Source organism: Mya arenaria, chromosome 13 (assembly GCF_026914265.1).
Source record: "Mya arenaria isolate MELC-2E11 chromosome 13, ASM2691426v1".
NCBI lineage: Eukaryota > Metazoa > Mollusca > Bivalvia > Myida > Myidae > Mya > Mya arenaria.
This window is the reverse complement of record NC_069134.1, coordinates 29976456-29998674: the sequence shown is the minus strand read 5'-3', so window position 1 is coordinate 29998674 and position 22219 is coordinate 29976456. Positions and strand designations below refer to the sequence as shown.

At 36.8% G+C, this 22219-nt stretch overlaps 1 protein-coding gene across 2 annotated transcripts; it reads left to right on the top strand.

Moving 5' to 3' along the window:
- The first annotated feature begins 3298 nt into the window (after window positions 1–3298).
- On the top strand, window positions 3299–19002 carry LOC128214656 (uncharacterized). 2 transcript variants are annotated; one of them, XM_052921228.1, is made up of 4 exons: window positions 3299–3834; window positions 4411–4474; window positions 16482–16590; window positions 17991–19002. In XM_052921228.1, the coding sequence occupies exons 1-4, from the start codon at window positions 3583–3585 to the stop codon at window positions 18379–18381; spliced, it is 816 nt and encodes a 271-aa protein (XP_052777188.1). In that variant the 5' UTR covers window positions 3299–3582; the 3' UTR covers window positions 18382–19002. The 2 variants fall into 2 exon arrangements, with proteins under 2 accessions (XP_052777188.1, XP_052777187.1); XM_052921227.1 differs by lacking the exons at window positions 3299–3834; window positions 4411–4474 and adding exons at window positions 11903–12455; window positions 12977–13040.
- Window positions 19003–22219: the final 3217 nt, after the last annotated feature.

Here is a 22219-nt window from a genome sequence, read left to right as displayed (position 1 = left end):
TTGCATGAGAACTTGTGTATTTTTCTCCGTCTTGATAGCAACATGTTGTTGTCAAATGATATATCCAGTGGCGTAGCTGCCGTTACGCACAATACGCCCGTGCGTACATTTCGTCGCACAAGTCAGAAAATATTTGGGGCCAAAAATGCAATAAAAACTAAAGGGTTTGGGAGCTGAAGCGTTCGCGGACCGCCTTTTTTGAATATGTGAGACAGTAAAATCTTTTAAAAAATCCTATTATTCAGTAAAAGCCTCATTTACCGTTTAATTGAAGGAACGCCTTTTTTATGAATCGTCGATAAATAGTCGAACGATGTTTACAAAGCGGCAAGTTTCAAAATGTCAAACGCCAACCTTGAACCTACTCATCATGACATGTTCAAAGATAATCTTCAAACAGTTGACAATGCTGATAAACTAAACTTCTAAGCATCAAAATGGAAATATTTCAATGAGTTTTCCTTCCCAATGAGGTACATTTTGTATAGATTATTTGTGAAGTATAATTAAATGTGTAGTGCCCCGTAGCATTTGGTATTAGAGGACGATAAAGTACACATTTAAGATAGAGGTGTCTGTTTTAAGTGTTGTTATTCATGATTTATTTTGATTTTAAAAATGTGCTGATAGCTATTTATTTCATATATCAGATAAACAAATATTCTCTACAGATATTGACAAGAGTCCCATTTCTCAAAATTGTCGAATATACTGCGGGTTAAAAAAAGATCTTTTTTTAAATACCCCCCCCCCTCCAAAATTAAATTTGTCGTCAATTGTCCGGTCTAGGGCTGCTTAACGTTCACCGTGAACGGGAAATCGAAATGCAACGGGTAATAGAGATCTTCACCAAGAAGAAGGATTGACGTATTGCAGTAATCGGTGAACATTTCCTTCAGTGCATACTTTGAACGACTTTTTGCTATGCAGTAGAAGTTTGTTTCGTGTTGAAAATGTTAAATGAGCTTAGGAAAACCTTTTAACAATCGTTCATTTGCATTTTCGTTATTTAAGACAATTACCATTTTTGAATTTCCTACGAACCCGTTTCAGACATAGCATTTTTGAATATAATATTCGTTGATTAATTGCTGATGATCCTGTACTAAGAAATTTATGTTGCTATACAGTATCATTCTGACCTATGACAAAACCGAGAGCTCCAGGAGGGGGTGGGGGGCAGACCCCGACCCCCCCCCCATAAGGACAATCTGCCCATTGCAACAGCAATTGTGCGTATACTTCGAAACGGCCTAGCTACGCCCCTGAGATCCTTTTGATTTATAAATTGACGGCTGCACGGTCATAAAGTTATCGTCAAAACCGAAATATTTGATACAAAAACTTTAAACTGGATCAAGACACTCTGCCTGCATGTCTAGCATACCGACGTTTTAAAGCGGTTTAAATAGTTTTCTTATACATTTAAACACATGCAAAAAACGTTCATGTAAATTTAGTATAATAAAAATGGCAAACTGGTTTAAACTGAATTTAAAATGTGCTTTTTTTCTTATCAGCTAGTTTTAAAATATGAAAGTTTAAAGAACATAACATGTAATACGCATTTAGAACCAAGGTCAGTTAAGAGCCTTCCACAGTGCAAAATATATTTGAAGGGGTAAAACAATAAATTCTAAAAAACAAAAACATAAGTTCAGTTTTTGAAATAACAGAGAGTGTTGAATTTTTTATTTACTTGAGCACGTGACAGACAAAACACCAGCTTATGGTTAGATGTTTTAGCAAGTAAAGGCCACAAATGAAGTGACGTAAAAGCCCGCCGTTAGACTTAGCGATTGCTGTTTTACAAACGTGACTGATAGAATAGGCCGTGTACGTAAGGCAATACAAACGTACATGCTGGCAAACTAAACCCAAACCACAAGTACCCCACACTTTACCACATGGACAAAAAATGGCTGACAAACCCAACCGCCTGTTTCCCACACTTTACAACATGGACAAAATGGCTGACAAACCCAAACCGCCATTTACCCACACTTTACAACATGGACAAAATGGCTGACAAACCCAACCGCCAGTTTCCCACACTTTACAACATGGACAAAATGGCTGACAAACCCAAACCGCCAGAACCCCACACTTTACAACATGGACAAAATGGCTGACAAACCCAACCGCCTGTTTCCCACACTTTACAACATGGACAAAATGGTTGACAAACCCAAACCGCCAGAACCCCACACTTTACAACATGGACAAAATGGCTGACAAACCCAACCGCCTGTTTCCCACACTTTACAACATGGACAAAATGGCTGACAAACCCAAACCGCCTGTTTCCCACACTTTACAACATGGACAAAATGGCTGACAAACCCAACCGCCAGTTTCCCACACTTTACAACATGGACAAAATGGTTGACAAACTCAAACCGCCAGAACCCCACACTTTACAACATGGACAAAATGGCTGACAAACCCAACCGCCGGTTTCCCACACTTTACAACATGGACAAAATGGTTGACAAACCCAAACCGCCAGAACCCCACACTTTACAACATGGACAAAATGGCTGACAAACCCAAACCGCCAGAAGTAAATTTTTGAATTATATAATTAATTTAATGTTGTGTTTAGCTTGTATTTATCTAAGTTTAAATTGATTGCCAGTGAAGTGTATTATTGCAAACATAATTAAGATTCCCAAGAGTTAAGTCATTAATTGCTAAAATAAATTACTACGCGATCTACTTGCAGCGGATTTAAAGATACCGATTTCTGAGTATGTAAACCGTCCATATACATCCGAGGTTGCGTTCGATAAAAATGGGCGAGGTCCTCCGAATGCTGTTAAGCATCGCCATAATGCAAAATATACGAAGAATGAAACTGTTAATATTTCTTTATCTAATCTACTTTCTTTTAAATCATTGTGCATTGTTAGCATATGACTATCAATGAACACATGTCAATGCTAATGTAGTAAACAGTCGCGAATATTGACATAAATTGACCTTTAAAGTGTCAAACGATATTATCATTGAAACTAAATATTTTCTTTCTTATATTTGCGGTCACATGGTATATTCTTTAACTGCGTATGCGTAACTCTGATCGGTGCACGAGTAATACCAGATTAACCTGCGAAGTTTATTTTCTGATTATTCTCACACACCCACAATGCAATTGTACTACTGAATTAGTTTTTTTTTTTTTTTTGCGTTCAGATTTGAAAATAGAGTAAATATTTGAATACGTGTTCCTAATTTTAACCATTGAAATTTTATTCAAGAGGTATTATCATTGTTTCATATCTTTTCATGCATTTGAAATTGCATGCGACAATGTTCTTTGTAAAGCATTGATCTTAACTTCCTTGTTTTTTTTTGTCTAAAAACGACAAAGGAGGGAATATCTGCCAGTGTTTTATGGAATACAAGCATCCTGATAAAATTGACTAATAATAGAAAAAGAAACAGTAAAAAAAATATTTTTAAAATTTCAAAACCTCGGAAAAACTTGTTTTCGGGTATGAAAGAAAATACATTGTCACATGGAAACAGACGGAGCAGAATATTTGGTGACGTCAGTTGCTACGTTTAGGACACGATAGGATGGTGCAAATAAATATGACACGTTCTGGGCATGAGCAAATGGAGATGGATTATATGCAGCAAGGTAACATTAGTCATGAACACTCGATGCACGAGAAGATGGACCACGAACATATAATGCACGAGAAAATGGGCCATGAACACATGATGTATGAAAAGATGGACCACGAAAACATGATGCACGGAAAAATGGGTAATGAGCATATAATGCACGGGAATATGGGCCACAACAACATGAAGAATATGTCTCCGGTATGTTATTGGCTGTGTTTCATTTTCGTATGATTATTTTCTATTTTCTTTTTTTGTGGCCATCTTTGTGAAATTTGATGTTAATTTTATCCAAAATTATGTATTTGTTCATATTGCCAATAAACTGAAATTTTAACTACATTTGATATAGAAAAGGAGGTTTCGTTCGATTGAAGTGGATTTATGTAGATTCGAATTTCAAAATTTGCAAAAATGTCCTCGAGAGTCGAAAATAACCTGCTGGATTAAAACTCAGTAGTTTTAACTTTGTTATTGTATACATAAATATGTATGAATACTTTTAATCATTTTAAAGACACGTAATTGCATGTTAAAATGCTTTTTAAACTGCACTATTTTGTTTTATTAAGACGTCATTTAAACATCGAGCAATGATATTTGTTATGACATGACGTCAGTAGAGGGGAATGTATTCGTATGAATGCACTACGCCGTAGAATGCGGACAAACGTTTTCTGCGACAAATGTTTTATTTACATATTTATTACATGTATATAATATTTAGCCTTTTTTTCTTTTAATAATACTTAAAAATGGTCCATTATTCCTTTCCAGTACTTCACGTACCATTTTCAAGGCGATTTCCTCATCAAAGATGTGAAGATTTCAGCTCCAAGTGGTAAGAACTCTTGTACTTAAGGCGACTACAAAATTATATGCCAGATTTTCATCCCCTCGCCCCCTCTTTTTTCCGCCGCCCCGTAAACTTAACTGACTCAAATAAAAACAGTGGTCTGTATTTGCGCATCGGTCCGGTACTGTCCAGTAACGGCGTCTATTCAAACCTACGGTGTCGATGTATAACATTCACATGTAAAACAGGAGAATTGGAACGATCTTTTTGTGGTTCGTCTAGAAACACATGTATGTGGTCCTTTTATGCAATAAAAAACGCATGAAAACATATTCAACGGTGAAACAGTCATCTAAGAAAAATTAAACATTACATTTCCTCTTGTGTCAGTAACCCAGAGACTCGCTCGTGTTTTTTGTAAAATGCACTCTTTTTGTATGGCGAATAAAGTGTGGGAAATCATTGGGAGTGTTATAACTAAGAAACTGACGGCTGGAACCCGTCAACAAATGTTGATGTATCCTCAAATATCGTCTTTGATTCTACGATTCAGCATAATATTCTGTATACTATTGTATTTTTTTCTGCAATATGTACTTGTTATATGTCTGGTGTTTATACACCTGTGTTTCATTTATAGCGTCAATGTATTTGTACAAGTTTAAGGCCTGGTGTTTAAACACCTGTGTTTTAATTATAGCGTTAATGTATGTGTGCATTAACATCTTTTAGATCTGGTGTTTATACACCTGTATGTCAATTGTAGCGTCAATGTCTTTGTACATGTATCCGTTATAGGTCGTGTTTATACACATATGTGTCGGTTGTATCGGCAATGTACGTGTACATGTTTATATTTAAGGTCTGGGTTTCATACGCCTGTGTGTCAATGGTAGCGTCAGTGTCTGTGTACATGTTTTAAGTCTTGTATTTATACACTCGTGTGTCAATTATAGCTTTAATGTAGCTGTATACACATCTATGTTAGGGCACGTGTTGCTGGCTCTCGATCTTAAACACGTGTGTCAATTATAGCTTTAATGTAGCTGTATACACATCTATGTAAGGGCAGGTGTTGCTGGCTCTCTATCTTAAACACGTGTGTCAATTATAGCTTTAATGTAGCTGCATACACATCTATGTTAGGGCAGGTGTTGCTGGCTCTCGATCTTAAACATGTGTGTCAATTATAGCTTTAATGTAGCTGTATAGACATCTATGTTAGGGCAGGTGTTGCTGGCTCTCGATCTTAAACACGTGTGTCAATTATAGCTTTAATGTAGCTGTATAGACATCTATGTTAGGGCAGGTGTTGCTGGCTCTCGATCTTAAACATGTGTGTCAATTATAGCTTTAATGTAGCTGTATAGACATCTATGTTAGGGCATGTGTTGCTGGCTCTCGATCTTAAACACGTGTGTCAATTATAGCTTTAATGTAGCTGTATAGACATCTATGTTAGGGCAGGTGTTGCTGGCTCTCGATCTTAAACATGTGTGTCAATTATAGCTTTAATGTAGCTGTATACACATCTATGTTAGGTCAGGTGTTGCTGGCTCTCGGTCTTAAACACGTGTGTCAATCATAGCTTTAATGTAGCTGTATAGACATCTATGTTAGGGCAGGTGTTGCTGGCTCTCGATCTTAAACACATGTGTCAATTATAGCTTTAATGTAGCTGTATACACATCTATGTTAGGGCAGGTGTTGCTGGCTCTCGATCTTAAACATGTGTGTCAATTGCATGTTTAATGTCGGTTCTCATGTACTAGTATATGTTATAGGTCTGGTGTTGTTGGCCCTAGTTTGTACACCTTTGCGTCAATGTATGTTATAACAGTATGCAGACATCCATGTTATAGATCTGTGGTTGCTGACTCATAAACATTTGTGTCAATTGCAGCTTTAATGTCCGTATACATGTTAATGTTATAGGTCTGGTTGTGCTGGCTCTTATATAAACAATTTATAAACATGTGTGTCGATTGCAGCTTTAATGTTAATTTGTCTTGTCTATGTACCTGAGTTTTAATTGCAGCGCCAACATCTGTTAAAGGTCTGGTGTAGGCCCTTGTTTATATATACCTGTGTTTTAATTACAGCGCCAATATCTGTTAAAGGTCTGGTGTAGGCCCTTGTTTGTATACCCGTGTTTTAATTGCAGCGCCAATATCTGTTATAGGTCTGGTGTAGGCCCTTGTTTATATACATGTGTTTTAATTGCAGCGCCAACATCTGTTATAGGTGTGGTGTAGGCCCTTGTTTATATTCATGTGTTATAATTACAGCGCCAACATCTGTTAAAGGTCTGGTGTAGGCCCTTGTTTATATACCCGTGTTTTAATTGCAGCGCCAATATCTGTTATAGGTCTGGTGTTGGCCCTTGTTTATATACCTGTGTTTGAATTACACCGCCAACATCTGTTAAAGGTCTGGTGTAGGCCCTTGTTTATATACATGTGTTTTAATTACAGCGCCAATATCTGTTATAGGTCTGGTGTAGGCCCTTGTTTATATATACCTGTGTTTTAATTACAGCCCCAATATCTGTTAAAGGTCTGGTGTAGGCCCTTGTTTATATAATCGTGTTTTAATTGCAGCGCCAATATCTGTTATAGGTCTGGTGTAGGCCCTTGTTTATATACCTGTGTTTTAATTGCAGCGCCAATATCTGTTATAGGTCAGGTGTAGGCCCTTGTTTATATACCTGTGTTTTAATTGCAGCGCCAATATCTGTTATAGGTCTGGTGTAGGCCCTTGTTTATATATACCTGTGTTTTAATTACAGCGCCAATATCTGTTATAGGTCTGGTGTAGGCCCTTGTTTATATACCCGTGTTTTAATTGCAGCGCCAATATCTGTTATAGGTCTGGTGTAGGCCCTTGTTTATATACATGTGTTTTAATTGCAGCGCCAATATCTGTTATAGGTCTGGTGTAGGCCCTTGTTTATATACCTGTGTTTGAATTACAGCGCCAACATCTGTTAAAGGTCTGGTGTAGGCCCTTGTTTATATATACCTGTGTTTTAATTACAGCGCCAATATCTGTTAAAGGTCTGGTGTAGGCCCTTGTTTATATACCCGTGTTTTAATTGCAGCGCCAATATCTGTTATAGGTCTGGTGTACACCCTAGTTTATATACCCGTGCTTTAATTGCAGCGCCAATATCTGTGATAGGTCTGGTGTACACCCTTGTTTATATACCCGTGTTTTAATTACAGCACCAATATCTGTGATAGGTCTGGTGTAGGCCCTTGTTTATATACCCGTGTTTTAATTGCAGCGCCAATATATGTTATAGGTCTAGTGTAGGCCCTTGTTTATATACCCGTGTTTTAATTGCAGCGCCAACATCTGTTATAAGTCTGGTGTACACCCTTGTTTATATACCCGTGTTTTAATTGCAGCGCCAATATCTGTGATAGGTCTAGTGTAGGCCCTTGTTTATATACCCGTGTTTTAATTGCAGCGCCAACATCTGTTATAGGTCTGGTGTAGGCCCTTGTTTATATACCTGTGTTTTAATTACAGCGCCAACATCTGTTATAGGTCTGGTGTAGGCCCTTGTTTATATACCCGTGTTTTAATTGCAGCGCCAACATCTGTTATAAGTCTGGTGTAGGCCCTTGTTTATATACCTGTGTTTTAATTGCAGCGCCAACATCTGTTAAAGGTCTGGTGTAGGCCCTTGTTTATATACCCGTGTTTTAATTGCAGCGCCAACATCTGTTATAAGTCTGGTGTAGGCCCTTGTTTATATACCCGTGTTTTAATTGCAGCGCCAACATCTGTTATAGGTCTGGTGTAGGCCCTTGTTTATATACCCGTGTTTTAATTACAGCGCCAACATCTGTTATAGGTCTGGTGTAGGCCCTTGTTTATATACCCGTGTTTTAATTGCAGCGCCAACATCTGTGATAGGTCTAGTGTAAGCCCTTGTTTATATACCCGTGTTTTAATTGCAGCGCCAACATCTGTTATAGGTCTGGTGTAGGCCCTTGTTTATATACCTGTGTTTTAATTGCAGCGCCAACATCTGTTATAGGTCTGGTGTAGGCCCTTGTTTATATACCCGTGTTTTAATTGCAGCGCCAATATCTGTTATAGGTCTGGTGTACACCCTAGTTTATATACCCGTGCTTTAATTGCAGCGCCAACATCTGTTATAGGTCTGGTGTTAGCGATGCTATTGGTGATGGTACTGTCAGCGCTGTTGGAAGGCACCAATTACTGGCTCAACCTCAAACAGGCTGCCAGGCGAGCGAGCTTTGCCAACAAGTATGCACGCAATATACCTGATAATTATATAATTTAGTTTTCGATATAATAAATTAATGTCTGGTCAATGTTTCAATTAGCGATTTTCGGACATCCATCGTCGGATATCCGCAGGCTCTTGCATGACTATAACGGTCCGTATATATACCGTCTTTTCGTTTTTCGTTTTTTTATAATTGAAAGTAAAAATCGGAAAAGAAACATACAAATCTGTTCCGTTTTTCTTATGCTGACCTATAATATTTCAACCGACTTCAGATAGTAGTATTTTTATAGCCTGTGGCGTTCGGGATCTGTCCAAAATAAAAAAAATACGATATCACTGTCCTGTTTCTTGTTCATTAATTCTGTTATAACGCATCATACATCTTTAAGAAATACATATCGCCATTCGGAACACCTCGGTCATTTTTCATCGAAAACAGCCTCGGATGTATCCGGACGGTTTACAATGTCAGAAATCTTTGCAACAACGATGCAAGAAGATCGCGTACTGATTTCAATTTAGCAGTTCAATTTAATTACCTAACTCTTGGGAATCTCAATTAGTTAAGAATGCAATTCAATGCCAAGTAATTAAAATTCAGTAATACAAAATACACGTTAAAACACTAAATTTAACTAAAAATATTATTAACAATTTTACGAACTACTTCTACTGATATACCGGCATACATCCGAGGTTCTTTCCGATGGAAAATGGCCGAGGAGTTCCGAATATATATGTCGCAATTCCGCCCAGTGCTAAACGGCCGTATTCCACTCAGCTGACATCACAACACAACAAGTATTATCACGCCATGTTAAAATTACGTCATTAAGAGTGTATCGTTAAATGAAATTTAGTATGTTATAGCGTGTATTCTAGGTAATTGAAAACCAATAATGTATAAAATAGGGCTGCTAGTATTGAGTTTTGATCCGAGAGGTCGTATTGGACTCTCGTGGATGTTTGCAGATTTTGAATTCTCGATAAATCGGTATCTGCAAAAATCCACTCGAGTCGATTGAACATTGTCCCTCGGACCATCACGCAGTTCCCTATTGTATCTGTATATGCAGATGACGATACCGTTTCAACATTTCCTTCAACGGCTGGAGTTCAAAACATCGGTCGTCGGAGGCTGTTCTGAAACAAAATCTCTAGAATTATTTTAACACTGTCTCTTAGAATAACCTTAATAAAACCGGGAAATATTTTTAGATCAACACAAGTCATCTGATAATTTTCTTATTTAAGATCGAAGCGTTCAAGTTCCATAGTAGACGGCAGTCTACAGGTGCTCTACGCCGTCCACAAGATGCTGACAGTAGCCCTCAGTTACACGGTGATGGCTTTACTTTACAACACTTTACAACATGCGCAAAATGGCTGACAAACCAAACTGCTAGTACCCCAACACTTTACAACATGGACAAAATGGCTGACAAACCCAAACCGCAAGAACCCCACACTTTACAACATGGACAAAATGGTTGACAAACCCAAACCGCCAGAACCCCACACTTTACAACATGGACAAAATGGCTGACAAACCCAAACCGCCAAATTTCTTTTTACAGACATAGCACACACAGAAACAATTCACAGTAGTTTGTCTGGAACGAAATTCTCCTTTTGGTGTCATATTACCTTTTAAAGAATAAAATATTTATTTTTTCATCAGATTTATCAAAGAGGCCTTCCAATGACCTAGCATGAACACTATGACATTTTTAAACTGCAGTAATTGATAGTTAATTAATAGGAGGAGTGATCCCTTTAATAACTCTGAATGCTCTTTTTTAAACTATTTTAGGTTGAATGTCACTATTTTAATAGGTCATATGACACCAAAGCAGGAGGTTATTCCCACCAAACTACTGTGGAAAAATGGCCAACGTAAACTTATCTGATTTGATTAGCGAATATGATACCAAATGGTACACTTATTTTTTTACGAGATATAACTGGTTTAGATGTCAGTGCAATGATATGGTTGGTTAACTGTAGGTCCTCAAGCCAAAGCATTACACCACCAACCATATTATTATTTAAAAGCGAAACAGTTATACACAAATTTTGAATTTTGATACGTTTACACATGATAGGCAGAATTGTACGCCACTATTGTAAAAATGTAACAGGTTGAATAACGTTGAGTCTTTTCCATGTGTCCACATCGCATGGGCGGCCTGACGCACAACCAATGGGAACCCGGATGCGCACCTAATACGCAATAGATTTGGCTCGAAAACGTATGGAAATCGTGACAAATTTCTGTTTAGCCTCGCTATCAAGCAAAATATACGAAGAATGAAACTGCTTATCTTTCTTTACCTAATTTGCTTTCTTTTAGTTCATAGTTTATTGATAAAGCCTGTTTCATGATTGCACATGACTATCAAACATTTATATTTACATTCACCTATTAAATCATTTGTATAGATAAAACTTGACGTTTATATTGTATAACACACAATGAATTATGACGTCATTGCTTATTTCAATATTGCACTCCTATTGGATAAGCGCGACGTCATTAAACCAATGATATACGATGATACAAATATCAGCTATTTTTTGTACAAACGTATGCTGTTGGTAACATTTCTTTAAGGAAAAAATATACAGAAAATACTACTAATTTTAATCGCAATGAATACTTATTTCAAATGTTAATATAACTATTGATGGCATCTTTTTCATGCGTTTATGCTGTATACATGCAGTAAGTCAAGCGAGCAAATGGCCAAGAAGAGGTCGCGCGCTTCATGGAGTTTGCTTGCGTACCCTACTGAGTTCATACAGTATAAACGCAAGAAAAATGCGAACATTATCCTTAAGGGAATGCTTATGTAGTTACTAGTCGCGGCTATTGAAAGAAAGAGCCCTTTTAACTGTCAGACGATCTTATTTTTGAATAAAAAATCTTTCTTACATTTGCGGTCACATGGTATATTTTATAACCTGCGAAGTTTATATTCTGATACTATTCTTATTCATACTCACCCACAATGCAGATGTTCTATTGAAACAGTTTTTTTATTTGCGTTGAGATTTGAAAATTGAGTAAATATTAAAATACGTGTTACTAATTGTAGCCAGTGAAGTTTTATTCAAGAGGTATACTCATTGTTACATATCTTTTCATGCGTTTGAAATTGTTCCGTTACAAGCATTGATCTTAACTTTCTTGGCAAGTGATTAAATGTCAAAAAGTGGGAGGCATCTAAAAACGACACGTTTGTGTTTTATTCAGAAAATGGAGGGATATTTGTCAGTGTGTTATGGAATACAAAAAAAAATAGATACAATTAACAACAAAAAAATAGAAAAATAAACAGTAAAAAAAAGGAGTTGAAAAATTAAAAAACAGGAAAAACAAGTGTTTTTCCCGTATGAAATAAAAAGCATTGTTTCGTGGAAACAGACAGAGCAGAATAAATTGAAATCGACAGAAGCTACGTATAGGACACGACTATAGTGCATATAAATATGACACGTGCTCGGCCTGAACAAATGGAGATGGATTATATGCAGCAAGGTAACATGAGTCATGAGCACATGATGCACGAGAAAATGGGCCGTGATCACATGATGCACGAGAAGATGGGCCATGATCACATGATGCACGAGAAGATGGACCATGATCACATGATGCACGGAAAAATGGATCATGAACACATGATGCACGGGAATATGGGGCATGAACACATGATGCACGGGGACATGGAACACAACAAAATGCATCATATGTCTCCGGTATGTTATTGGCTATGTTTCATTTCATATGTCAAATATATGAATGAAAACGGCAGTAATGCAGTTTATATTGTAAACGACATGAGATATATCTATTGTTTTACATTTAAATAGAAAAGGAGGTTGTGTTCGACTTGAGTGTAATTTTGTAGATTCTGATTTCAAAATCTGCAAAAAATCCACGAGAATAGAAATCGACCTGCCGGATCAAAACTCAGTAGTTATAACTCTGTTAGTATATTATACTCAAATATGTATACAAGTATATACTTTTAATCACTTAAAAGACACGTTATTACATTAAAAAATGCTTACGCACTGTTTTGTTTTATGACGTTATTTAAAAATCAGGCAATGATATTTGTTATGAAGTGACGTCAGCAGAGAGGAAACGACCGTATGAATAAGGACACACACTTTCTGCGATAAATGTTTCACGTAAATATTATGACACGCAGAACTACATAATAAAGACTTTTTTCTTTGAATGCTACTTAAAATGGTCCATTATTCCTTTTCAGTACTTCACATTACATTTTCAAGGCGATTTCCTCATCAAAAATGTGAAGATATCAGCTCCAAGTGGTAAGAACGTTGTACTTAAGACTATAAATTAATTGCTAGATTTTCATCCCCGCCCATCCCCTCCATTCGCGCCACTCCTTAAAGTGTATGACTCAAATAAAAAATGTCGAACAAGCATGACTTGCTTGGGTCTGTATTTGTGTATCGTCTGGTACTGTAACGGCGTTCATTCAGACATACGGTGTCGATGTATATATATGTGCCATTCACATGTGAAAAGGAGAATTGATTCGATCGTGATCTTGGTTCATCTAGAAAGACATGTATGATTCGAGGTGTGAAAGCGAAAAGGTTCTTCTTCTTTATTTAACGTCACTTAGAACCTTTTGGCATTCACCCCGGATATGGTCCCTTATGAAATAAAAAGAATGAAAACATAGTAAACGATGATTTTAGAAAAATGAAAAAAAAAATAAAGAATAAAATTTGACCTGCAATTTCGGTATCAAAGAGTAAAATATTTATACTTTAAGTGTGTTCAGATGCAGAACCGGGAAAAAATGCCCAAACATTAGCGAGTCTCTGATAATATCTCAAAAATAATCTTAAATAATCTTAAAATATCTCAATTACCTTCTCATGATTCACTTCAAGTTTGGTATTACATGTAACATATTTGGTCTGAATGGGGGGTATATTTACATTTTCAAATGTTGCACATACATCAATTGCTCAAACGTAATAGAAATAATTCGAAAAACATTTTACACAGTACATTTACTTCTGAACAAATGACTTAAACCTATCACTGTCTACTATTTGTATCATTTAATTCGGCATGCTTAAAAGTAATTTTACATTAAAAAGAAATCTTAATTAACCGAATGAATAGTTTCGTTAACATTATGAAAACAAAGCAACGCTTTGAAGGCTTCGATAATTGTAGCATATTTATGGAATTATGTTTTTCACATGAGGGAAAGGACCGAGTTATAGCTATGGTGTCGTCTTCGTAGTTGATGTCGATCCCAAATTTACTACGTGTGTAGCATGTACTAACAGAGTCCGACAATTATGTATGTTTACATGTACAAGTTATAGTTCTGGTGTTTATACACCTGTATGTGAACTCTAGCGTGGTTTTCGGTGTACATGTACATGTTATAGTTCTGGTGTTTATACACCTGTATGTGAACTCTAGCGTGGTTTTCGGTGTACATGTACATGTTATAGTTCTGGTGTTTATACACCTGTATGTGAACTCTAGCGTGGTTTTCGGTGTACATGTACATGTTATAGTTCTGGTGTTTATACACCTGTATGTGAATTTTAGCGTCAGTGTCTGTTTACATGTACATGTCATAGTTCTGGTGTTTATTCACCTGTATGTCAATTGTAACATCAATGTCTGCGTACATGTACATGTTATATTTCTGATGTTTATTCACCTGAATGTATAATTTATAGGTATGTGTTTGCTTCTGTTCATAAACGTGTGTGTAAATTGCAGCTTTAATGTGCGTATACATGTGTATGTTATCGGTCTGGTGTTACTGGCTCTTTTGTATAAACATATGTGTCAGTTGCAGCTTTAATGTCGATAGACATGTATATATAGGTCTGGTGCTGGCCCTTGTTAATAAACGTTGGTTTTAATTGCAGCGCCAATATCTGTTATAGATCTGGTGTAGGCCCTTGTTTGTATACCTGTGTTTTAATTGCAGCGCCAATATCTGTGATAGGTCTGATGTAGCCCTTGTTTATATACCCGTGTTTTAATTGCAGCGCCAATATCTGTTATAGGTCTGGTGTACACCCTTGTTTATATACCCGTGTTTTAATTGCAGCGCCAACATCTGTTATAGGTCTGGTGTAGGCCCTTGTTTGTATACCCGTGTTTTAATTGCAGCGCCAATATCTGTTATAGGTCTGGTGTAGGCCCTTGTTTATATACCCGTGTTTTAATTGCAGCGCCAATATCTGTTATAGGTCTGGTGTAGGCCCTCTTTATATACCCATGTTTTAATTGCAGCGCCAATATCTGTGATAGGTCTGATGTAGGCCCTTGTTTATATACCTGTGTTTTAATTGCAGCGCATATATCTGTTATAGGTCTGGTGTAGGCCCTTGTTTATATTCATGTGTTTTAATTGCAGCGACAATATCTGTTCTAGGTCTGGTGTTGGACCTTGTTTATAAACCTGTGTTTTAATTGCAGCTCCAGTATCTGTTATAGGTCTGGTAAATGCCCTTGTTTTTATAGCTGTGTTTAACTGCAGCGCCAATATATGTTATAGGTCTGGTGTACACCCTTGTTTATATACCTGTGTTTTTTATTTGCAGCGCCAATATCTGTTTTAGTTCTGGGGTAGGCCCTTGTTTTTTTATAGCTGTGTTTTAATTGCAGCGCCAATATCTGTTATAGGTCTGGTGTACACCCTTGTTTTTATACCTGTGTTTTTTATTTGCAGCGCCAATATCTGTTATAGGTCTAGTGTAGGCCCTTGTTTTTTTTATAACTGTGTTTTAATTGCAGCGCCAATATCTGTTATAGGTCTGGTGTACACCCTTGTTTATATACCTGTGTTTTTTATTTGCAGCGCCAATATCTGTTATAGGTCTAGTGTAGGCCCTTGTTTTTTTATAACTGTGTTTTAATTGCAGCGCCAATATCTGTTATAGGTCTGGTGTAGGCCCTTCTTTATATACCTGTGTTTTTTATTTGCAGCGCCAATATCTGTTATAGGTCTAGTGTAGGCCCTTGTTTTTTTATAACTGTGTTTTAATTGCAGCGCCAATATCTGTGATAGGTCTGGTGTACACCCTTGTTTATATACCTGTGTTTTTTATTTGCAGCGCCAATATCTGTTATAGGTCTGGTGTAGGCCCTTGTTTATATACCTGTGATTTAATTGCAGCGTCAATATATGTTATAGGTCTGGTGTACACCCTTGTTTATATACCCGTGTTTTAATTGCAGCGCCAATATCTGTTATAGGTCTGGTGTACACCCTTGTTTATATACCCGTGTTTTAATTGCAGCGCCAACATGTGTTATAGGTCTGGTGTACACCCTTGTTTATATACCTGTGTTTTAATTGCAGCGCCAATATCTGTTATAGGTCTGGTGTAGGCCCTTGTTTATATACCCGTGATTTAATTGCATCGCCAATATCTGTTATAGGTCTGGTGTAGGCCCTCGTTTATATACCTGTGATTTAATTACAGCGCCAATATCTGTTATAGGTCTAGTGTAGGCCCTTGTTTATATACCTGTGATTTAATTACAGCGCCAATATCTGTTATAGGTCTGGTGTAGGCCCTTGTTTATATACCTGTGATTTAATTGCAGCGCCAATATCTGTTATAGGTCTGGTGTAGGCCCTCTTTATATACCCGTGCTTTAATTGCAGCGCCAATGTCTGTTAAAGGTCTGGTGTAGGCCCTTGTTTCTATACCTTTAATTTAAACTTTTAATTGCACCGCCAATGTCTGTTATAGGTCTGGTGTTAGCGATGTTATCGGTAATGGTGCTGACAGCGTTGTTGGAAGGCATCAATTACTGGCTCCTCCTCAAACAGGCTGCCAGACCAGCGATCTTTGTTAACAAGTACGCACGCACTATGAGAAATTATATAATTTAGTTTTCGATAGTAAAAAATAATGGGTAATATTATTCCATTATGTGCACTTATTTATAAAACATTCTAAACGGTTTACGGATTAGCCCCTTCTTTAATTATAACTTAACCAGGTTGTTTTATTGAACAGTTTACTACATATCACATGTGTAGCAGTGAGTCCGAATTCTTCTTTTCTTTTTACTTCCTGTCTTTTACTTACAATTCTTTCACTTATCCATTTCCTTACATTTTTCTTATTTATATTTATCGCCAAATACTTATCAAGTTTATGTGCTCATTGGGAAGACGTTACTTATGTTGTTAGAACTTGTGTCCAACCCATTTGCTTTTTGTATACTCTATATAATTGATGTTAATTCCGATCATGTTGAAAGCAAAAAGGCAATAAAATATGTTTAAATAAAAAATAATGGCTGGTTTCAATTAGCGATTTTCGAATAAAGACATCCATTGCCGTATACCCGCAGGCTCTTCCATGGCTATAACAGTCCGTGAATATACCATTTTTTCGTTTCCTTTATTTTATAATTGAAAGTATAAAAAAGGAAAAGGAACATACAAATCATGTTGCGTTTTTATTATGACTGACCTTATTATAACGTTTCGACTGACTTCAGATAGTAGTATTGTTATAGCTTGGGGCGTTTTGGATATGGATAATACGATATCCATTCCTGTCCATTAATTTTGTTGCAACGCATAATAAATCTTTAAGCAATAATAATCGCAAAATATGTTTTTGCGTTTCCCACCTAGTGCAAAAAGGCCGTATTCCACTCCGCTGACGTCACAACAAGTACTATTGCCATTCGGAATTCCTCGGCCATTTTTATCGCAAACAACCTCGGATTGTATGGCGATAAAAATGGCCGAGGAATTCCGAATGGCAATAGTACGTATTATATAGGTCCTGAAGCCACGGCATGCCTCCACCACCCGTGTTAAACTGACGTCGTTAAGCAAATGAGAGTGTCGTTAAATGAAATTAAGTACATGTATGTTATAACGTGTATTCTAGGTAATTGAAAACCAATAATGTATATAAATAAAGGGTTACTAGTATTGAGTTTTGATCCGAGAGGTCGTATTGGCCATGACTCTCGTGGATTTTGCAGATCTTGATATCTCGAGTAATCGGTGTCTGCAAAAGTCCATTCGAGTCGATTACAACCCTCGGATCAATACGCAGTACCCTTTTGTATCAACAATTTGGTCAACAGCTTGAGTTCAACAATATCGGTCGTCGGCGAATGTTCTTTACTAAAATCTCTAGGATTATTTTAATACTCTTAAAATATCATTAATTTGACCGGAATCGACATATTTTCAGAGCAACATAAGTCACCTGATAGTTTTCTTATTTCAGATCAAAGCGTTCCAGTTCTCAAGTGGACGGCAGTCTACACGTGCTCTACGCCATCCACAGAATCCTGACAGTAGCCCTCAGTTACACAGTGATGTTGTGCGTCATGTCAATGAACGCTTGGATTCTCGTGTCGGCGGTTATTGGGGCTGGGGTTGGTTACCTCCTCTTGCGGCCGGCCGTTGCCTCCTGCTTTACGGTCAGCGTGCCCGTGAAAAATGTGAGGGAGGTCAAGGTCGCTGCGAATCGAGTTAACGGAACGGGTGGAACGGAAGAAGGGGAAATGGACAGTTTTCTAGAGGAAGATTATTCAAATAACGCTAATAATGTGATTCATAATAACTTTCCGACTGATGGGCTGTTGCAAAACTATACATGTGTCGAAACTGTTTAGTTACATATTCCGTCAAATTTGATGTATTGTATACTTACTACATACATTGTTAAAATGTAATTTCCCGTCAGGCACACGGAGTCAGTTTGACGAAGCTTACATAAAAGCGGTCGCTTTCTGGGAGCCCAAGCGGTATGCATACAAATATGCATTGTTTTAACGTGTACGCCCTTGTGTATGAGGACTTGTGCATTTTTCTCCGTCTTGATAGCAACATGTTCATTGTTGTCAAAAGATAGATTCATTTGATTTTTCAACTGACGGATGCACAGACGTGAAGTTAACCGAGATATTTGAGACTGACCGGCATTAAACTGGATCTCGCTTCTCACCAATGCGACCCGGGTTCGATTCCCGGCCTGGGCGCATGAGAGTTTGGTTAGTCGTCACCAAGCCGAACAAGTGGGTCTTCTCCGGGTACTCCGGTTTCCCCCACAACACAAGACCACACTCTCGCGCAACATCGTGCCAACGAGAGTGACTTAGTTATAGTATAAGCTATCACAGCTTCCTTCACAATCGTTGTAAAATATATAATGTTTAAAGTAAACTGGGTCTCGGCATTCAGTCTACTCTGCCTGCACGTCTAGCATAACGACCTTATAAAACGGTTTAGGTAGTTTGTTCATACATTTAAACAAATAAAAAACCGTTAATGTAAATTTAGTAAATATAAATTGTCAAACTGGTTTAAACTAAATTTAACATATTTTTCTTATCAGCTTGTTTTGAAAAATGATAGAACAGAATATGTGAAACGCCTTTAGAACCAAAGTAGTTAAGGGCCTTCCACAGCGCAAAGTCGTTTGAAGGAGTAAAACAAAAAGTGTTAAAATCGTTATTTTATAATTTAAAATTAAATGGGAATAAAAGACTGTTTCACTAAGGCACGTGACAGACACAACAGCAACTTATGATTAGATTATTTGGCAAATAAAGGCCGCAAATGTAGTGACGTAAAACCATGCATGTAGACTTGAAGATTACTGTTTTACAAACGGGACTGGAAGAAACAAATGTGTATGTAAGGCAAAACAAACGTACATGCTGGCAAACCAAACCAAAACCGCCAGAACTCCACACTACCGGTATACAGCATGGACAAAATGGCTGAAACCGCAATCCGACAGCACCCAGACTTTACAACATGCACAAAATAGCTTACAACCCCAATCTGCCAGTACCCTACACTTTTCAACATATATAAAATGCCTGACAAATTGACAATCCCAAACTGCCAGCATCCCAAACTTTACAACATGTACAAAATGGCTGGCCAACCCAAATCGCCTGCACCCCACACTTTACAACATGTACAAAATGGCTGGCAAAACCAAAACCACCAATCGGCCATGCTAGCCTGGGAAATATAATTACTTTTGACAGACACAGTTCACAATGAAACACGGCCAACGTTAACTTCTCTGATTTGTTTACCAAATACAAATCTATGATTCCAAAATATAACTTATAAACAATTTCTAGATAGTACGTGTTTAGAAGTCAGTGCAATGACATGGTTGGTAAACCGTATGTCCTGAAGCCGCAGCATGCCTCCACCACCCATATTGATGTTTATTCCTTAAAAGCGAATAAAGTTATACATTAATACATGATTCATACATTTTGAAATTAGATACGTTTACGCCTCACGGCAAAATTTAATGCCACAATATTTGTTTTCCTTTCAACCGATTCCTCATTATCAGATATCAAAAAACTATCCCCAAAATTATGCAATATTAACGCCGAAGAAGGCGTCATTACTCTAGTATAAGTGTTAAATGCCGATCGGTGTTGAATATCGTCCACAGACGGACCGGAACCGGTTGCAGTTCCAGATCTGCGTGCGGGGCTAGCTCCCGGAACGTGCCCATCTGAAAACGAGATAGCGCGTCGCAGATTTTGTTAACGGACCGTGGGAGATGTGACGCCCGAATTAGAATGTTGTATTTGAGACATTTAGAAGGATGGAGGCGCACGATGGACATTACATTATCTGGTTCTGATGAAAGTTTGTTCAACACATCTACTTCAAATGAATTGTCGCAATTAAACCTTACTATCTTTTTATTAAGCGATGAACTCCAATGAATACCTAAATAGAATACAACTCAAGAACTGTTATCTGCTTTTATACACCCTAGTTATTGGTTTGGTAGTCTGGGGCATTTTGGCACAAAAACAACTTCCGAATGCGAATGCTTATTGAGACAAAAACTGATAAAAACGTTGTTTTTTTTTCAAATATTTGTTCAAGTCCATATTACACCCAAACATGTCACAAAGCATGTACGTTTTATTGATGAAAAACAGTCCTCTTCAAAACTTAATCAAAAATGAACTTTTGAAACGTTTTCATTTGAGCTTTGCCCGCCCGCTTTTGCACTGTCGAATGCCATTAAGCGAGATAAAAAAAAAGAGTAATAAAGCAACCTAAACTTTAGGAAACGGAAAATGTGACTAGTTGGATCATAGTAACCTTCAAACATACAAAAACTAATGCCTCGGCAACGGCAATGATAGACATATTGTGTCGGGATTTGTCAACACTGCAGCGAAAGTTGTCAACAATCGAACGCTTTGTTTTTGTTCCGTGTGTTAGGTGTTGACAATATTTTATCATAATGAAAAAAACATGCGCGGATACGTGAAATATGTAATTCAACATATTCACACAGTGATACTTTGCTTTTATGTTTAAACGAAAAAAAAATCATAAATAAGTAGCAATAGTATTCAATATTTTGTTATTATCACAAGACAACAAGTAGCTGATGTATTCAATATTTCATTATTATCAATAAGGACATCTAATAGAAATTGCATTTAAAATTTATTATAACCACAAATAGCAATATAATTCAATACTTTAATTCCTATCACTAGACCACAAATAGTAATTGTATTTAATATTTTTTTTAAATTACCACAAGACAACAAGTAGCAGTTATATTCAATACCTTTAGTATTGCTAGGAGACAAAAAGTAGCAATAGTATTCAATATTTTAACATTACCACCAGACAACTATAGTAGCAGTAATATTCAATATTTATATTATTGCTAGAAGCAAACAAGAAGAATTTGCATTCAATATTTTATAATTATCACAAGACAGCAAGTAGCAATTGTATTCAATATTTTATTATTACCACAAGACAACAAGTAGCAATAGTATTTCATACATGTATTTGAGTTGTTAGAATTGGTCATATTTTGCATATATTTCCCCGAATGAGTAGTAATAGTTTATTTTACGAGTTAAATATTTACTTTAGTCACGTTATAAAGTAAATTGCGGTCTTACACTGAGCAAACACTTTTTTTTATTATAAACCTTAAAAGAATACATACATGTAACTACATTTAATTAAATTTTACATTACGTTTGAGATTTTAATTGTAATTTTACGAAATATAAATACCAACTTTATATTTCCACTTTTTGAAACAGTGAAATATCATGTATTATATTATAACAACTGTGTAAAAATGGTACACAATATAATATCAATATAATTAGATGTATATAGTAAGATGAAAATAATGAGGAAAAAAAAAGATAAGAATCATGTAAAGAGAGAGTGGACGAAAGAAGATAACAGTTGAACAATAAAAGGATGGTGATATAGAGATATCGGAATAAAGGAGCAGAGGGGATATTGTGGAAAGGGAAAGATGAATAGATAACAACGTAGTTGAACAATACAAGAAGGGTGGAATGGAGAGGGGGAAATATCAAGACTGGGCGGAAGGGAGAAGGCAGGACGAAAATATAATAACGGCATTGAACAATAATAGGAGGGTGGTATAGAGATTGAGAAATATCGAGGAAG